At 43.7% G+C, this 20,445-nt stretch overlaps 1 protein-coding gene across 3 annotated transcripts in view; it reads right to left on the reverse strand.

The window, feature by feature from the left end:
* Positions 1-7,307: 7,307 nt before the first annotated feature.
* The window catches only part of grid1a (glutamate receptor, ionotropic, delta 1a), a 295,107-nt gene continuing 281,969 nt past the window's right edge, over positions 7,308-20,445 (reverse strand). For 2 of the 3 annotated variants that reach the window (XM_061837779.1, XM_061837781.1), the window contains exons 14-16: positions 17,567-17,733; positions 14,453-14,693; positions 7,308-8,041 (exon numbers count right to left, since the gene is read on the reverse strand). In XM_061837779.1, coding sequence (XP_061693763.1) covers positions 7,607-8,041; positions 14,453-14,693; positions 17,567-17,733 — 843 coding nt within the window. In that variant the 3' untranslated portion in view covers positions 7,308-7,606. Of the gene's footprint in view, positions 8,042-14,236; positions 14,694-17,566; positions 17,734-20,445 lie in introns of all 3 variants that reach the window. The other variant, XM_061837780.1, reaches the window with a different exon arrangement.

A 20,445-nucleotide genomic window follows, 5' to 3' on the forward strand; every position in this document is an offset into this window, starting at 1 on the left:
ATAGTTTGACTACAATAGGATAAGATCGCATTTTCAGCAGCGCAAGTGAGTCATTCTCTGTCTGTCGGCTTAAGGACAACATGGCGATAGCGCGAGATTTACGGAAGAAGCCGTCCATTGATTAATGCCAGACGGTCAAAACAGCAAGCGATTCCTTGTATTCTACATTCATAACCGATATTAAAGCCACCGTCAGGACTTTGGAAAGAGCTACAGTGAAGAAAATAAGTATTTGAACACCAACCTCTATTGCAAGTTCTCCCACTTAGAAATCATAGAGGGGTCTGAAATTTTGATCGTAGGTGGATGGCTCCGATTGCCACTCCGATTGAGATTGACCGTCATGTTTAGCTTCTTCCATTTTCTAACGATTGCTCCAACAGTGGACTTTTTTCACCAAGCTGCTTGGCAATTTCTCCGTAGCCCTTTCCAGCCGTGTGGATTTGTACAGTTTCTCAGGTGTCTTTGGACAGCTCTTGGGTCTTGGGCATGTTACAAGTTTAAATCTAACTGATTGTATGGGGTGGACAGGTGTCTTTATGCAGCTAACGATCTCACACAAGTGGATCTGATTAAAGATAATACATGGAGTGGAGGTGGACTTTTAAAGGCGGACTAACAGGTCTCTAAGGGTCAGAATTCTAGCCGATAGACAGGCGTTTAAATACTCATTTGCAGCTGTATCACACAAATAAATCGTTAAAAAAATCATACATTGTGATTTCTGGATTTTTCTTTTTAGATTACCTCTCTCACAGTGAACATGCACCAACGATGAAAATTTCAGATCCCTCCATGATTTCTAAGTGGGAGAACTTGCAATATGGCAGGGTGTTCAAATACTTATTTTCTTCACTCTACCATATGCAATCCCCTTGAAAAGGATTGAGTGACCGACCCCCCAAATGTATTTCATACCATATACAGTTACCTGTACCCAGAAGGCCTCATAGCTCAGTGGTTAGAGCATTGGTTTGGTCAACCAGGGGTCGGGAGTTTGTATCTCACTGGGGTCTCTACTCCCCAAGAGGCATTGCGTCAGGAAGGGCATCCGGCGTAAAAACTCTGCCAAAAAAATATGAGCGTTCATCCGAGATGTCACGCTGTGGTGACCCCTAACGGGACAAGCTGAAAGAAACTTACTGTTACGTTAAAACCTCACTTGGTTTACTTTCAGTCCAGGTACTCAAATGAGGAGAACCCGAACCCTAACCTGTAGAATGAAAACATTTGGGTCTGACACGAAAGTTGACTGAGACAAAAATCTACATTTCATTTTTTCTTTTCCAGGCCGAGGGGTACCCTAAGCTGATGAGTTTTTCGAGTCAAAAGCCGTCGCTTCGCCGATTCGTGGCTTTGTGTTCCAAAGAAAATTTGACACTTTAGGTACTCCACTAATTATTGACGGCAGCAAACCTCACAACAAATTTATTTAACCAATCAGCATAGATTTATCCTATTAAACTCCACTAGCGTATAATATAAAAGACCGTACATAGATGAGTTAATAAAACTAGCTTTGATATTGGGGCGGTTTCAGCCTTGAAACAACAAACAACTATTTGAGAGTCATTTGAGTTACGAGCGAGGTCACAGAAGGAATTCAACTTGTAAGTCAAATCAACGCTGGATCCGACAGACTACCTTGAAAAATACAAGAAAGTTCAGCTTTTGAAAGAAACTGCATTTTTAGAGGAGCAAAATATAGAGTTGATTAAAGTGGATAAGACTCCATATTTAGTTACAAGAGCAGCAGAGCGGGGCTATAACTTCCTTGTGATTGCCTGGTAAGCAGACCAGGGTGCACCCCAATCTCTCTACAATAGCTCACGAGGGGAAGGCTGCAGCTCGCCCGTGAAGATACAGTACTGAGGACAACCACTATAGAAAATGGATGGATGGACGCCCATTCGTCGAAACTTCTTTGTTGTTTTGGTAGTAGTGCTTTTGGGGGTCGTTATTTCACTGCATTATGAAGGATGTCGCAATCAGTCTGGTTGCATCATTTCTTTCTTGATAGAATGTAGAACGTGGGCCTCAGAACAGGTGTGGAGCCAAGTCATACCTTTGCAAGTCTCAAGTCAGTCTCAAGTCTTTGCGCTATATTCATAACTCAAGTTCCAAGGCAAGTCAGTTAGTCCCGAGTCAAGTCGCAAGTCCGACACTTTGAGTTTTAAAAGTGTCGGACTTGCGACTTGACTTTGAGTTCAGAGTTTAGGACTTGTGACTAGACTGTGACTTGAAGTCGCAAGTCCCGTTTCAAAGCCCAGGACTTGCAACTCGACTCAGGACTTGCCTGTCTCGACTTGGGACTTGACTCGAGACTTAAGGGTAAAAACCTGAGACTTACTGGTGACTTGCAAAGCAATGACTTGGCCCCAGCTCTGGTTCAGAGTTCATCTTGAACATACCGACCATGACAATACCGCTACTGATTTGCACAGAGCCACACCCTTGGTCTGAGCCTGCTCGCCAATATGTGAAGTATGAAAGTTCGCACCCTGCTGCCATGTTTACATCTTTGCAAAGCAATTTGTAAGCAGTACACAAACGCAAAGACGAGAGACAGAAGCTTCCCATTGTGTATTGAGGAGAGAGAGAGAGAGAGAGAGAGGAAGAGAGAGAATGAGCGAGCTAGCCTTCGGATAAGAAGCGAAGCCCATATTAGAATTCTCAGCGACCGCCCGCCTCATGTCTGGAGCTCGCCGCAGCAGAGGCCATAAAACTTTCATAGCTCTGTCAGGATGCTGTGTTTCTGCTGGATTATTTATCAAGTAGCGTGGAGTTGTTTATCTCACACACACCTACACCCGCACAAACACACTGGTCAGGTATGTAAGCGCTTATCCCAAGGATAAGAGAAATTCGAGTACGAGATGTAACCAAAGTGTTATTGCCGCAGAGTTTCTTATGGAAAATGTATGTAATGTAAGCTTCAACAAGGGTAGCGATCCACGTCAGTCGGGTGATTTCCCCAAACACCATGACGGTGGAACCATTCGAACGGCCTCTGAAAGCGTAAACTAGTGAGGTGACCTCATGTTATCAAAAGTTTGAAAGGGTTAATGTGCGGCTCGAACCACCGTTATTGGCACTCATGATTTTTGCCAAACATTACCTGGACAAAACACAGTCTAAGGGATAAACACGTCAACAGGCTCAACAAAAATCTAGATTTTGAACACAGCTGAAGAACCGTTATGCTGTGTGGCCTTGAACTTGAAGGCAATTCCAGGCTTACCAAGGGATTTGAGAGCAAAAATTTACCACCTATTGGAAGATCAAGGGCTCGTCAGAAAAATCAAGAAAACGCACAGATCTGCACACGAACTGACGAGTGTAATTTGACGGCGTGGTGCCTCCAAGGTTTACAGGAGGTACTGGAGCCGAATCCCAGCTATCTTCACACAGGAGGTAGGATACACCCTGAATCCGTTGCCTGCCAATCGCAAGGCACATAGACCCAAACAACCATTCACACTCACAATCACATCGCAGAGTAATTTAGAGACAACCTACCATGCGTGTTTTTGGGGGTGTGGGAGGAAACCGGGGTGCCCGGAGAAAACCCACGTCGACACGGGGAGAACATGCCAACTCACACCGGCGAGGCCGGGATTTCAACACCGCTTCAAAGAAGTGTGAAACAGACACTCTAACCAGTCTTCCACCGTACCACCCGTCTATAAATCTTAATCCTTGTTTGTTTTTGTTTTTTTTACTGAAGCATGTCATACGTTTGATTCAGACGTTTGGGATCTATTTCCGTCCATTGCAAAAAACGCACTATAATTGTGGCCATTAGAAGCGTAGGTCACTGTCTGCTGAGGACATTGTTGTCAAGCCACAACAAAGTCATTAACTCATCCTAATGAATCCCTTTATGAGCCAGGAAGAGGTCAGCGATGGTGGGGGTGGGGGTCAAGTTCTCCAAACTCTCTCCGGCGTCGGGCAGCCTGCAGGCATTTGCCACTGGAATCCTAATGACTCCACCACTTCGGTGAAACATCCATCCATCCATTTTCTATGCCGCTTGTTGTCAGGGTTACGGATGGGCCGGAGCCTATCCCAGTTGACTTCGGTGCGAGAGTCGGAACGAGAATGAGAGTTTGCGTGTACTACCAGATATTTTCAACATACAAAGTCCACAGAGGAAAATCCCAGATTCAAAGCCCAGACGTTTTACTAACCTCAATCCCCACCATGCTGCCCCACCCTGAAATATTATGGATTTCACATTTAATTTCAGCTCCATGATCTTATCTCTGATAAAAATCAGTCTCTTGGAAACAGACCAGAATGTGGTAGGCGTGTGTTCAGGAGAGAATAGGATCATTATTTCCTCGTTTGAGGCCGTAAGGTTAAATAAATGCATAATTTAATAGAGAAGCATTTATTCATCTTTAACATAAATAACTGTGTGTTATACCTGTAATCTTGCATCAGAAGTCCCCCTGGCCTCATGAAAAATTCATCCTCTCTCTTCAAGTCACAGTGCAGTTTCCTTCCCACTGAGTCTTTTGGTTCCCAGAAGTACATGCCAGCTTTTGTTCCACCTCCAAATATTCTTTTTCCGCACAGTCAGCACAGCACGGGAAAGGCTGGACTAAATTATTTCGTTTCATGAAACCTTTGGTTCTAACTTTGTGTTTGCTAGGTCACTGTTGCTTCTTGTAATGCTCAAAAAGTAAGAGGATGCCTCGAGACCTTGTAAACACAAAGATCCAAACCTTCAATGACTCTCAAACAATACCCGTCCTATTCTTTTTTTTCACCATTGCCTTTTTGTTTTCGGAAGAACAACGCTTCCATCCATCCATCCATCCATCCATCCATCCATCCATACATCCATCCATTTTCTACCGCTTCTCCGGGTCAGGTCATGGGGGAAGTAGCTTCAGCAGGGATACACAGACTTCCCTTTCCCCAGCCACTCCTTCCATCTCTTCAGGAGGGATCCCGAGGCGTTCCCAAGCCAGCCGAGAGACAAGACATAGTCTCTCCGGCGTGTCCCGGGTCGTCCCCGGGGTCTCTTTCCAGTGGGACATGCCCGGAACACCTCACCAGGGAGGTGTGCTGGAGGCATCTGAATCATTTGCACCAGCCACCTCATCTGGCTCCTCTCAATGCAAAGGAGCGGTGGCTCGACACTGAGCCCCTCCCTGATGACCGAGCTTCTCACCCTATCTCTAAGGGAGAGCCCGGACACCCTGCGGAGGAAACTCATTTCGGCCACTTGTATCCGGGATCTTGTTCTTTCCGTCACGACCCACAGCTCATGCCCATAGGTGAGGGTAGGAACGTAGATCGACTGGTAAATTGAGAGCTTCGCCTTTCGACTTAGCTCCGTATCCTGAAAAACTCCGAAGCCCGGTCATTCCTATTTTACGGCACCACTGTACTAACTATTGAACTTACTTACCGCACTGACAAACAGGATACGATACCAGCACCGTGACAAAAATGTCGGCAGTTTTCGGTTTGGTGACCCAACGATTGGATGATCATCAGAACGGAGCGTCCGTCTGGCCCAGTCGGTCAGCGATATCCCTGCGGGCGGAATAGAAGTTATTAAACAGCAGATTGACCATACGAGCCAATTATACAGACTATTCATGCGAGTCATGTAAGGCGGGATTACATAATTACAGCGTCCCAGTGTGCATGTGATGTTCGGCAAAGAAAGGGATGGAGACTTTTGTTTTTTCCACAAGTCAACAGAATATGAAGCTTTACTCATTTGCCAAAACGTGTGTTCATGAGCTATGCGGATTTTCTTCTTGGATTTATTAGGCTTCCTGTTATGCTTGTTGTGTTTCCCAGGAACGGTAAAAATGCCAATTCGAGGGTTGTTTAACAATCCAGAAGGGCCAAAACCGAAAAGAAAATGCCAATAAATATTCTTTATAGTTCCTTATTCGAGGTATTGCCTCCAATTTAAATCAATATTTACTGCAGTGTTCTTTATGTATCACCCAAAAACATGTTAGCTTTTTTTTTTTTATTATTGTACATTGGAAATTCCTTATCGATGTTTTTTTATGGGACTTTTTAAATGTTTATTTTAGTTTTTTTCCCCACAAGGTTTACTGTTCTGACTGAAATTCACCTTCATTTTAAAACGTACACTATCACAAGTTGAATTTGATTCTGATTATAATTATGAGAACAATAATGAAAAAAAAATAGTATATTGTGCCTTTAAAAAAGAAACAAAAAAATACTGAGCAATAATTTATTTTCTCTATAACTTTATATGGGCAAGGTTGACAAACAAAAAGGACACTACGTGCCTGATAGGTTTTAGCACCTGTAACGAAGTCAGCGCCGTGCCCTCACACGCAATGAAGACGAATCCTCCGCATCTATCTGAAAAACTCACAGACGATGACTGGCACGGGGAAGTCGACCCATCCGTCCGACCATCCCCGTGACCTACAGTACCCGAACGGACTGACAGGCATTCTCCACCTGTTCAAACATGGAGGATAGGGGTGTCAGCGGCAACTCGTGGTAAATGTAACTTTTCCCCAGGAAAGTCTTGAAAACTTTCCAGCACTTTTTTTTCCTGCCGCTAATGCATAAAGAGCAACAAGCGACTTGCTATGCTGTCGGCACACAAACCGATTTCTCTACTATACGTTTCGCACGGATCACCATAGAAACAGCTCTCAGTATGATAAAATGCAATTCTACACCACATAAAAATTACATTAAACATAAGCTTAGGAGGGGGACTGGCGTCAGCAAAGGTACATGCTGCATATTTCAAAGGCAAATTATGAAAAAACTGCAGCGGTGGAGCAACCACCCTCCTCAGCTCACCCGATTGTGCGACTTTATTTTTGTATTTTTTTGGTCGACGCTTTCCCAAACTTTAGGGTCACCAAGGCGACCACACCAAGGTGGTCCCAATGACTGAGACGGAGGGGACCCCGGTAGAATCCTTCCAGGAGAGCGCAAATAATAAACAGAACTGGAAAAGGAAGTTTTCAGATACACCGATTATTATTATTACAATTCCCGTGGGTGTGTATTGTAGCCAGTGAGCGACATCTCAGACACAAAAACAGGCAGTGACATTTACAAAAGTCTCACATTTCACTTTTTTTTCTTTTTTATATGATACCATTTTATTCTTTTCATAGGAAACAAATCAGTCATTGAAATGTCTTTCTTTTCTTTTCTTCCTGGTGTGAAATGTCTTTGTTGATCATGACATCTCACAGTACATTCAGTTATCTGAAAGAAAACAGTGGAACTTGGCACTTAGAAAACAACCACAAAGAATTGTCACCTTTATTTGTTGAGAACAAAATTTACAAAGCCATTCAAACAGTCATATTTTTTTGTTGTTGTTGTTCAAATACGCTTCAGTTTGTTTGTTGTTTTTTTTTTTAAACTCAATTCTGGGGAATATTCAAAATACACTTTGTAATGTCACTTTTCTCTTGCTATAATTACAAATATGTACATAGGAGTCTTGTCTTGCGTCGCCTCCCCACTGCTCAGAAAAAAAAAAACATTTCTTTTTGATTAGATTTTTCGATTTCTATTTATATCTCTCCGTGACGTTGGCACAGTTTATGCGAGTGACCTTGAGTGCTCAAATGGAGGTCCCGTGGCTGGCTTCCCCTTCCGGGATGGTCCCCCCCGGCACCGGCTGGTAGGACATGGGCATGGGGGTCTTGACTGGGCTCTGGCGGAAGAGCCCCCCGTTGGGCGCCCTGTGTTTGCAGCGGATCGAGGGCATGGTGGCGCTGCTGAGGGGCAGGGGCAGGGTGCGGCCGCCCACCGCGCCGAGTGTCCTCCCTGCCCCGTGACCCTCCCGGAGGAAGGTGCTCACTGAGAGCGGTGGCGGCCCCCGGTGGGTGGGGTACTCCCTTCCAGACAAGACCTCCAGAGACTGGCTGGGCTGCATGCTGCCAATATCTAGGGCTGAGATCTCAATGGACTGGCCCGGCAGCTGCTTGTGGGCCAGATCTTCGTCCAGGAGGCTGTTTAAACGGTGGTGGACCTGCTCCAGGTTCACCTCTTTGTCCTAGAGGAAGGATGTGTGTGAAATAAAATGGAGGATCAGGATAAGGGGGGAGTATGAGTAAAAAAAGTTGAGGATAAATAAATGTGATTTTTTTGTTTTGAATAAGCGTGGAGAAAAAGAGAGAAAGAAGAGACATTACACCGGTTGTTTGGTTCTCCAACATCATGACATGCTCTCCAGTCCATGCAATGTAGGAAAATGAGGATGGATTTACACCAGTGGTACAGGCCCAAACATGATCAGAATCACCGACCTACATTTGCAACTATATTAGTCCCATGAAATCTTAATCTTCATTCTATTCTCTTCACCTTGTAGCTTTTCCCTTGACTGTATGTGAACATTTAGGATCCCCCCCCCCACCCCCCGCCCCCGTCCAATCAGATTGCTTCCATCTCAGTCTAATCAAATTTGTTTCACTGGGGCCGCCAACTTGCCCACAATAATGGCAGCATTTTTTTTTGGTCCTCTAAATCTTTGGTTTTGTTATTAAACAAATATGAATTTTGAACCGCTCTAGATGAATTTGGCACAGATGAGTGCTGCTACACTGCATTTTTTTTTTAAGAGTACTAACTGTTTCGAAAATTGTGAAGCGACGGTAGGGTTAGGGTTATTAAGAGGTGGATTAAGGTCTGCAACACACTGCCGAAGCAGACTAAGTGAAATGGTTACACACACCCTCACAAATAGGTTACTGGGACCTGGTTTTGAGGCTCCATATACTGTACGTTGTGCTGTATTAGTACAACAAACACATGTTGTGATTGTCAAGGAATGTTCCCACAAAGAGCTTTTTTCGTAGACAGCACATCTGCAGGGCAAAGTATGGCGGCTCCTGATTTTTTGTGCAAGCGCGAAGCTCATTTGAGTGCGTTTGCCAATTTGGTAGACCGGAAGAGGAGCAGAGGGATTGGCCTAAGAGAGGCAGCTGACCGAGTGACGGTTTGGTAGTGGAAAGTCGATCTAACTCAGACCACGTCGACGTTCTGGCGCAAGCTAGACTGCTAATGTGATGTGAGTGAAGTTCATCAGGTCACAGGTAGACAGGTACCAAGCTCCGCTGACATATTTAAGTTATCAGTGGTTATCATCAGCTCATTCTGTATTTAATAAGGGAACCTGGCCAAATTATTGGTTCGCACAGCGCAGTGACAATTCGACACTCGAACACAGATCACTGTGATTACACATTATCCTCTTACGCAAACAGAATAGTTCTCGAGTCTCCTGTCAAACTTGCACCGGCTCACTGTCTGTGTAATTAAAAGTAAACGGGCAAATATTAATGCAGTGTCAAATTTTCAAGCAGGATCACGAGGAGGATTCCAATGAATTTAAAGATACGCCGGCCTCCAGGACCCAAATCAATCTCGTCTTACGGTGGGGGATGGCGTAAGCCATTACCGCGCTGCGTTTCAAGGGAATGATAGAAACTGCTCTGATTGGCAGTGACTGAGGTGGATTGTTTACACAACCGCAATGGCAAGTACCGCCCACTGTCAGAACTGACAGCCTGCGCTGATCTACGAAATTACCAGCATCAGTTTAAACAGCCTGTGGCAGAGCGTTGTGCCGCCCACCGTGCAGGATTTGTGCCCTTCAGCAGTCAATTGACTTGAGTGAAATTTGAATTTCGAAACCAGTGGCGACATATGGAAACGAGTTGCCGAACCACGTTGAGTGTGTGACAGTTCATTTGGGTTTGGGCCTGAAGTCGGGTAAGTCCCCAGGTATCAAATGCATTAGCCCCCACGCCAGAATTACACAGACTAGTTCCCACATGTAGTTTTTTCCATCCTATCTGGCTCGTTGCATATATCCGTGACCGCAGCATAAGTAAAAAAAAAAATCCCCGCCTGCCCGAGGTCTCATCAACACCCCATTGGAGAATATTGTGGTAAAGCAAAAGTATAGCAAAAGAACCAAGCAGTAAATACTGTCTAACAACGGTACATTATAGGCGCACAGACCATTAAATAAAGAAACCAATTGCTGATGGCACCCGATGGAGTAATACTGAAGTTTCTTTCATTTAAACAGTCTGCGGTGTTTAATACCTATACTGTAGTACTTATTTTGTTGTATTTTTCTGTTATCATAGATTCATGTTGTTGCCTGACACGAAATGCATTCCGGGACTAAACCAGAATCGGGCACTTTGAACCTGCAGTGTAAATCCAGCCTTCGAGACAGTCTGGTGCACACCAACAGCCACTCAAAAGACTTATGACGTTGTAACATACTTTTGGAGAAAATGGCAAAACATATCTGAGTAAAATTTCAATTCAAGACACAGAAAAATGAGGAACACTGGCCGACGAGACAGTCTCCGACATACTTTGTGACACTGGTTCTCAAACTGGAATCTGGAGACCCCTGCGGCTCCACAAAACTATTTCAAATAAAATACAGTATGTCGTATTCTTTCCATAATTGGAGTGTGGACTGGGGCACCAATTTGGCACACCAATGATCCCTCCTAACTTAGGTTTGAGTCAATTAAAAGCTTTGATATTATTTTGATGTATTATAATATAATATAATCCTCCTTTAAACCACATTTTTTATACTGACAAAATATGACTATGTTTATAACGCAAAATTATTATGGATGTCACATTGGAATCTTTTTAGACTTAATTGTCCTTTAGATATTAAATGTGCTCCAGTACTCGTCCCCGCCACCACCGCCCACAAAAGTTTTTTTTGTTTTACTGTTAACATGCATTTTATTCTCATTATTGAGCTGTGGACTTCTTCATTGCTTAACGGTTAGCATTGGTGATGAGCATTAGCGTGCCAGTGATGAGCATTTTTGGTTTAAAAAAAAAAACAAGACACGAACTACTGTTCATTTCCATGACATAATCTGTACATTACACAGCAAATAGTGTCTTAAAAATCAGTGACAGATGCTCCTCAGTCGTTTTTGGTAATGTTGTTCACTGGCCCGACAGTGCATTCGTCTGCAACAAATGTTCATGTGGTGAACGTGGCCAATTGCCAAAGGGTTCTGGGCAGCGCAAGCTGGTTCCGGACGTTGCAAATATGCTCATTAACATTTTTGGCAGAAATTTGTGTGCCGACTTAGTCGAGCTAACTGATCTTTTTTTTCCCACAACCCCTTTTTTTTTTTAAATGACATTTTCATTCCTATAGCATTTGATTATTTGGGGGGACCTGTCTGTCCTGGACCCAAAATTTTGCGAAGCGCTGATTTAGGAGTAAATAAAATGAAGACGGAAGTGGCCATAAGACTTAAACTAGACATTCATACGACATTGATGACGATGGACAGGATCAGAAAGGTGAAGGCAGGCAACTTTTCAACCAAAATAGTTTTGCCTTCATGTCAAACACGTCAATAAATTTAGTTTTTCCAAACCATTTAAATGTACCTCATTTTTATACTACTTTTAACACGCAATCCTACTGAACTCCCCTGTGTTTGTCCGCCTCCAGCTTCCATAGTCATGCACAGTGAAGACACCAAAGACGATGACGTGAGATGACAGATGAAACGACTAGAATCTACCCCTGCCCGGCCCAGTGTGCCCCAACCCCCACTTTTCTTTTTTTTTTTGCCCTGACACGGCCAATCACCACACGGGAATTTTTTCAGGCAGCTCCTGACCTGGGTCAAGAGCCCGGCATCTGAAATTGTCATAGCATTAACGCTAAATAGGGAAGTAGACGTGAGAAGGGGTTTCTGTCATAATAGCCACCTAGTGTTATCAGGTCAGGTCAGGACCCGGACTGAAAGGCGTTCCCAGGAGCGGTGGTTCTTGTGGGACGCTTGTATGTCAAGTCTAACAGGCGGGTCAAGGCTCAGATTCTATGTCATCTGCTTGTGCTCACACTTTAGTTTAAGGATCCATGTCAAGCCTTAGTCGTCTGAATGCCTCGTGCAGAGAGGGGCTGCGCACAAGTCCGAGCTCTACGGCATTAAGACTTGAATGGATGAGCTAAAGAGAGCGATTGTACCACTGAAGTGCGGATGGAACCAGAAGTACAATTGTGAGTTCTTGCAAATTAACACAATGCCAGTGGTGAGCAGTCAGAGTTAGCAAGAGCTTCTTAGTCCTGCGGCGTGTACGACGTATGAATTGCTTTTTTATGATTCCAAATACTTTTTCTTGATAGGCAAAGAATCTATGACAAAAATAGTTTTGTGTTCGTAATGGTGTAAAGTTAATTCTGTTTGAGAAACAAAAATGTTTTACTTCACTTTCGGCTTTGTGTCAAGGTTCGATTTGTGAGCATATCCCATTAATAATTGTTTTTAAAAAAATCGTTAGCCTACTATGGATTGCTTTTGTTATGGATGTGGAGATCTCCTCCCTCCAGGTGTGGATTTTTTCTAGTGGGATTCCTGAAAAATTACTTTATTTGTTCTTTAATAGAAAGCTGTGACGTAGCAGTTTTTCAATAGACCTATACGTCAAAGCCCTCAGAGGGAAAAGTTCGAAACCCCCATGGCCTAAATTTTGAAAATGTGTTTCATGAAATGGTATTGATTTATTCCCAACAGTCTTTTTCTACTTCTTCTTTTCTTTTCGGCTTGTCCCGTTAGGGGTTGCCACAGCATGTCCTTTTTTTTCATTCTAAGCGTATCTCGTGCATCTTCCTCAATAACACCCACAGTCTTCATGTCTTCCATCACAACAGCCATCCACCTTTTCTTTGGTCTTCCTCTCGCTCTTTTGCCTGGCAGCTCCATCCTCATCACCCTTCTACCAAGATACTCACTCTCTCGCCTCTGAACATGTCCAAACCATCGAAGTCTGCTCTCTCGAACCTTGTCTCCAAAACATCCAACTTTGGCTGTCTCTCTGATGATCTTATTTCTAATCCTATCCAACCTGCTGACACTCACCGAGAATCTCAGCATTTTCATTTCTGCTACCTCCAGTTCTGCTTCCTGATGTTTCTTCAGTGCCACCGTCGCTAATCTGTACATCATGGCCGGGCTCTCCACTGTTTTATAAAGTTTGCCGTTCATCCTAGCGGAGACTCTTCTGTCAAATAGAACACCAGACACCTTCTGCCAGCTGTTTCACCCTGCTTTGACCAGTTTCTTCACTTCCTTACCACACTCACGATTGCTCTATATTCTTGACCCCAAGTATTTGAAGTCGTCCACCCTTGCTGTCTCTTCTCCCTGGAGCTTCACTCTTCCCCCACCGCCCCTCGTCTGTCAGCCTATCCATTACTACTGCAAACAGGAAGGGGCTCAGCGTGGATCCCTGATGCAGTCCCACCTCCACCTTAAATTCTTCTGACACACCAACAGCACATCCCACTGCTGTTCTGCTGTCCTCATACGTGTCCTGTACTATTCTAACATATTTCTCCGCCATCTCTAGACTTCTGCATGCAGTACCACAGTTCCTCTCTTGGTACTCTGTCATAGGCTTTCTCTAGGTATACAAAGATACTATGTAGCTCCTTCTGACCTTCTCTGTACTTTTCCACAAGCATCCTCAAGGCAAATAATGCATCTGTGGCACTCTCTCTTGGCCTGAAACCATACTGTTGCTCACAGATACTTACTTCTGTCCTGAGTCTAGCCTCCACTACTCTTTCCCATAACTTCATTATGTGGCTCATCATCTTTATTCCTCTATTGTTCCCAGTAGTCTATTCTCTTCATTTTGTGTTTGAAAGGTGTTTCCTGTGTATGTGGATATTCAATATCTTTGTCCAGACACATTTCAGGCTCTATCTACCACAGACCATCAGAATTAGATTCAATATTCACCTCAGTCCTCTGACAACTTCAGTTCAACTAGCAAAGCAATCTGCAGACAATAAGACATTTAATAATCAGCATCTGTGTTGACTGCAATGTATTTCATTTTCATGTATGTTTTTGTCTCGCTCTTACAGCACACTTGTGTGCTGTTATAAAGTTTTGTTTTTTTTCCCTTATAGTATTGCTGGTTTAGGTTGTGGATTAACTCGGGTGAGTCCCCAATAAAAAAAATGCCAGGTACCAAATACTCGGCCCACCACTGCACTGTTCGGTTTCGCTGTCGCCTCCGCGCTTCTCTCGCACGAGCGCCAGTGATTCACGGATCCCGATGAGAGAGAACCGCAGTGACTGTGAAATACACCCCAACCCCTCTCCCAGAATGAGAAGAAATGATCACAGACCGATCACATGACGTCTGGATTATTATCGGGGCACACCTATTATAACTGCGTGTACTGCAGCTCTACTAAATCGGGGCTGGCATCTGTGCTTGCTGGATCCATAAAGTAGAGTGTGGCAGTGGCGTCTCTGGGCAGGACCGGGGGTCCCGGGGGCCTGGGTCTGGACCGGGGCCTCGGCGGGGCAGGGGGACCCGTGGCGGAGGCCACCGTGGGCCGGTTTGGGCCCGGGCCGGACGAGCTCTCATCGGTCACCTCTTTGGGCTCCTTTCGGCGGCAGTGATTGCTGTTCCACCAGGTCTCCAAGGCGGCCACCAGCAGGGCCAGAAGCAGCCCGGCCGCCAAGATGCAGAAGACCCCCGCGAAACTGTGCAGGTGCAGCGCCCTGCCTTCCGTCTGGGCGTCTGCGTGGCTCTGCAGGTCGCAGCGGCCCTTCTTGGGCCACCACTTCTGCTTCAAGATGTCCAGGTCCCCTTTTTCTTGGAGCTCTAAAATCCTGAATAGGACAAATTAGTCACCGTTACAAAAACAAAAAGAGGAACGCAAGAAATGCACTAACGAGCGGAAAAAGACTGCCAATCAGAATAAAAGAAGGTAATGGGACCAGGAGGATGTGGGTGTTTTAACACCCACACTTTTCCTAGTGCAAGGTTTCAAAGCTCACACTTTTAATCACACTCGCAGGGAATGTGTGCGCTTCAGCGCTCGCGTCGATAGAAAAAGAAATCCTAATCGACGATTGCTGTTCTTTTAAAGCAGACGTCTTATACGGGTTGGGAGAAAAAACTGTAGCTCTGCATTAATTTCTCTTTGGGGATGCCATCGTTTGAAAGCTCCCAGCCAAGTCTTGCTTTACATTAAGACGGGGGAAAAAATTGCCCTATCATTAATAATAATTTTTTATCCTTAGCCACTCAAGCCTGGATTAATAAAAAAATCGTCTTGTGCTAAGAAGGGCATCAAGCATAAAAACTGTACCAAATAAACCACGCGAGTGAAAACAGCCCTGAGCGATAACTGTACATCACATTGATATTATATCTCAGCCCTAATCCTAACCAGTTTAGTCTGAAGCCTGGCATGCTCAGACCACCTTTTATCAACTCATAGTGTCTCTAATCCAGTTACAGATCCTGTCATGCAGAAAATTTATTTTTAGTATATCATTTTAGCTCACTCTATTAAAAAAAAAATGGAGCAAACTTTTTCATGAACAATACTGCAATGGATTTATATTGTAGCTATCAATCAGGCAAGAAGCCACGTGTGGTTAAAATAGCCCCCCCACACACACACCTCATTTTGGAGGATTTGTAATGTGTAGTTGCAAAGGAGTTATAATATCCCCCCAGATGAGATACAACGAAAAATAGCACGAGTGATATGAAAAGGAGGCCGTGTACATGAGAAAAATTAGTTGGTCCGGACCACCAAAAACGCGGACGAGCCGATGGATGAGGCCGCGTCATCCACGAGAAGGACGGCACAGACGTGGCTTTGAATCTTGTGTGCTGTGATTTTCCAGCGCTTATAACAAGGACTGGCACATAAATATTTGAGCAAAATTCTGCACATTTATTCCAGGCCCCCCCGAAAAAAAGAGGAAGCACATTCAAGGAACATGCACTCGCAGACATTGAAAGGTTCGACATGGAATAATTTATACACATTAATACTCATGACTACAGATGCCTCAAGTGTTTTCCATTCATTTTCCCCGCATGTGATGCATTCGAGATCCGCTGGTACCTCCTTTCGTGTATCGTGATTCAAGGGGCCGGATTTCAAATTCACATCAATCCATATTCTGTGTTGCAAAAAAAAGAAAAGCAACTGGCCAAACAGGAAGATGCAGAAAAATAGAAATACATTCAAATTGATTCATCTGCAAAACCGACCGTGTTGCGGCTTAATTTAGGACTTTCCAAAAACATGTTTGGTTAATTGAAGACTTATATGTACTGTATGATAGCTACATTGAAGAGTTTAAAATGGATTAAAAGTTTACAAAACAAGGTCTTTTAAAGCTCATTTGGCTCTTTGAGCACTTAAGTGTCTTCAGGGTTAAAAACAAAACAAAACATTAATTTCATTAAAGGCTAAACTGTTGTTCCTGTTTACAAAATCATGGAAAAATGTATTCTCAGTTGTATGGACAAAATATTACAGTATTAAAAAAAAAGTAGACTGGTTAAGTTCATTGAAAAAAATAATTGTTTCCAAAAACACATTCTGTAGATTCCAAAGTGTCTTTATTTATCTTAGATTTACTGAAGACTTTGTCTTTTTTTAAATTTTAAATATGCTAATAATGCTAAGTTCATGGAAAACTCAAATTTAGGAAAACAAATTTGGAAATATATTTCTCTATATTTTTTTTTTCCGTGCCTGTGTGGGTTTTCTCCGAGTACTCTGGTTTCCTCCCACATCCCAAAAACATGCAACATTAATTGGAGACTCGAAATTGCCCCGAGGCGTGTTTGTGAGTGCGGTTGTTTGTCTCCATGTGCCCTGCGATTGGCTGGCGGCCAGTTCAGGGTGTGCTCCGCCTCCTGCCTGTTGACAGCTGGGATAGGCTCTAGCAATCCCTGCGACCCTCGTGGGGATAAGTGGCAGAGAAAATGGATGGACGGATATATATATATATATATATATATATATATATTATATATATATATATATGTATTTTTTTTTTTAAGTTCACTGAAGACCAAAATGTATTTGAATATTCTAATCATGTACACCGAAGACCCAAAACAAAATAATTGTAATGTTCACAATGTTTTGTTTTTGTTTTTTTTTTACTTTTAAAGTGCATTGTAAAAATCAAATTAAATGTATGTTATGCTCATTGGAGACAGACTTGTCGATCTTTTCAAAAAAAGGTTCATTTGTTTGCCTGCATTTTCTCGGACCTTTCCAAAAAAAGTGTTACGTTATGTCCATTGAAGACTCCAAATTGGCTTCAATGGATAGCTGTGAGGTTGCCAGGCAACAAACTCCAGCCTCAAAACAGCATTGCACTTTCATCCAACAAATAGGAGTGCACGTCCCCTATTCCCCTGCCTTTAAAGCACTCCTTTTGGTTTTAACACATCCTCTCTCTCGCTCTCACACAAGCTTTTTTTTTTTTTTTTTTGCTAAGTGAAAGCCATAAAGCGCATTCATTTGTGAGCTTACGAGGTGGACAATGTCCGCCGTTGTTCGCTTTTGTTCCCGGCCCACCAGGGCATCTGCTCACTGACTCGATCACGTGACCCGCCGCAGCTTCTTATGAAAGCGCCGGGACGCCGATTACGATCCTCTCGTACGAACGCGATCGGCGAGAGGCTTTCGGAAACGAACGATAACGTGTAGTGGAGTGCGTACTTCTGAGAGAAGAGGTCTCTGTAGGGGCTGCCGTGCTGCAGGGCCACGCCGTAGCCTCTGGTCCCGACGCTGCTGCCGGCGACCGTTAGCGTGCAGTCGTCGTCGGTGAGGGCGGCGTATTCCACCGCCGCCATGTCCCACAGAAAGGCGTACGACTCTCGCTTAGCCTGGATTGATCACAACATCACAGACAGACCTCGCATTTGCTTTTACAGTCCTTTACATGTGCGACAATATTTTTGCAAGTTCGGCTTGCAAAAAGTCACGTAGTCACGCCCGTTAGCTTACTGCGGCACACTCGGGACGTCCGCTATCGCTTTTTTCGAGTTTAGTCACATGACATTGTCCGTGTAGAGCAAATATTTGCAAGACAAAGGTCTCGAGCCTGAAAAGTACGACAGTAATTGAACGTGCCCTTTTGGGCTGCATCAATGTGTGGTGTTTTTCATCGGAAAATGTCAAGAGTACCGCTAAATAGAAGTATGAAAAACATTCGGAGGCCATGATCTCAAAACAATTTCTATTCACCCCGTAGATTAAATCCCAAGTCCCCTCGAATGTTATTGTTGTCATGCTGTTTTGATTCTGTTCTTTCTGCTTTGTTCTCTAAGTCTGTCCCACAAAAAAAAAGTAAAAAAAGATTCATTACAACACACACACGATACACAAAGGATAATTACCGGTATGTGAGCTGACATCTTGACTAAGCGTGCGTCGTACTGATTTTGGAGAAAGATCAATTCGCTATTGTTCGATACAGACGAACAAAAACTCCCCCCGTACTCATTACGCAAGGCGACGCAGCGCAGAACAACAATACACGGCGAAAACTTTATTCCTGAGGCAGCCGAATGACTTCAATGCTCTTCCCCTCACTTTCTGTCGTTCAACTTTGGTGAACTTACCCCTATCTTCAACATCTTTGTTCCAATTATGTGTATGTTAATGCCAAATATAATTTCCTGAATGGTTCTACAGCAGCGATTCTCCTCCAATTTTCCTCTATTGAAGCACCGTCCTTATGCTCAAACTGTGCATAATGTTATAATGAATTAAAGCTTTTTAATAAAGTTGTTTTTTTTATAACTTTTCATGAATATATTTTAAGTAGTTCACTTCAGGTGTATTAATGTTTAGGTTTAGGTTTTACCTGGAGCAAAGGAGCTACTTTGTGACCATTGGAGGTGCTCGGTATCAGCGAATGGCAATGACCTAAGGGGTTCCTCAAGGGTCAGTTCTTGGACCTCTCCTGTTCAGCCTGTATAAGCTACCCTTGGGTCAAATTCTTCAAAACTTAAATTTTGACAACCACAGCTATGCAGATCACACACAGTTATATTTAGCAGTGTCTCCAGATGACTACAGTTCAATTGAGGTACTGTGCCACTGTATACATCAGATAAATAACTAGATGAGCCAAAATTTTCCTCAACTAAATAACAATAACATTGTTTTTTGCAATGAATAAAGAAAAGAGAGTTGCTGTTAGTAAACACCTGGACTCTCTATCTTTTAAAACCAAAGACCAAGTCCGAAACCTTGGTGTTCTGATTGATTCAGACCTGACTTTCAACAATCCTATCAAATCAATCACAAAGACTGCCTTCTATCATCAGAAAAACATAACTAGAGTGAAGTCTTGGATGTGTCAAGCAGAGCAGGAAAAACTCATCCATGCTAGTAGTAGACTTGACTATTGTAATGGTCTTCTGACTGGACTCCCAAAAAGAGTATTAAACAGCTGCAGCTCATTCGGAATGCTGCAGCTTGCATTCTGAGCAAAACAAAGCGGTCAGAGCATATAACTCCAAACCTAAAGTCCTTGCACTGGCTTGCAGTCAGCTTTAGAATAGATTTTGAAGTTCTGCTACTGGTCTATAAATCACTAAATGATTTGGGTCCTGAATACATGAAAGAAATGCTTACGTAATACAAACCCAGTAAAGCTCTGAGATCGACTGACTCAGGTCAAATATTGGAACGCAGGGTCCAAAGCAAACATGGTGAAGCAGCATTTAGCTATTATGCTGCACACAAATGGAATAAGTCGCCAACAGAGGTGAGGTCAGCCCCAAGTGGGAATGTTTTTAAATCCAGCAACTAGTACAGAGTGTTCCCCGCCTCCTCCCCGGTCATAGCTGGGATAGGCTCCAGCACCTCCGCGATCCCCGTGAGGATAAGCAGCTAAGAAAATTAATGGATGGATAGAACTTGGTGTAAAAAGTCTGAGAATGCTTATTTCAGAGGTTTCAATACAGATAGCACAAAATATTTTTAGCTGTAGGAGGGAGAACATGTGCCCTGCAACATGAACGCAATTAAACTAAAGGTACAACAGGAAGTGCATTTTTTTGGACGCCGATAATAAAAATAGTTGTTGCGAAGACATCCGCCGACATGCACCGCAGCCTGCGAGCGCACACTGCGTGAAAAGAAGAGGAGAACGGCTCTGGAATCCTTTTGGATTTCCACTTTCTTGTTCTTGTCGTATTCACCGCTGTGACGTTCTTCCCCGTGGTGTCCTCGCATCCGACGCCGCTGTCAACAAATGCAACAAACGAAGCCTCTGCGCCTCGCGTCTCATTAGGACGGCGCAAAGTTGGAAAGTTGACTTGCCCTCGTAAACACACATACGGCGGTAAGAAGGATGCTCGTTTGCTTCATGACTCCGAGTGAGTCACACAAGAACATCTGTTGGTTGCTAAAATTGCTTAGCAGCAAATGCAACTTACAAAAGCTTTTCAACGCTTTAACGCCGTGGAACAAGATCGAAGGTAATGTTTACTTTTGATTCGCACTGTTAGAGAGGTATTCATTACCGAGCTTCTGACTAAAATAGTTCCAATGAAACTTTGTGGACCCGTGGATCTGGGATATGA

Source organism: Syngnathoides biaculeatus, chromosome 12 (assembly GCF_019802595.1).
Source record: "Syngnathoides biaculeatus isolate LvHL_M chromosome 12, ASM1980259v1, whole genome shotgun sequence".
Classification (NCBI taxonomy): domain Eukaryota; kingdom Metazoa; phylum Chordata; class Actinopteri; order Syngnathiformes; family Syngnathidae; genus Syngnathoides; species Syngnathoides biaculeatus.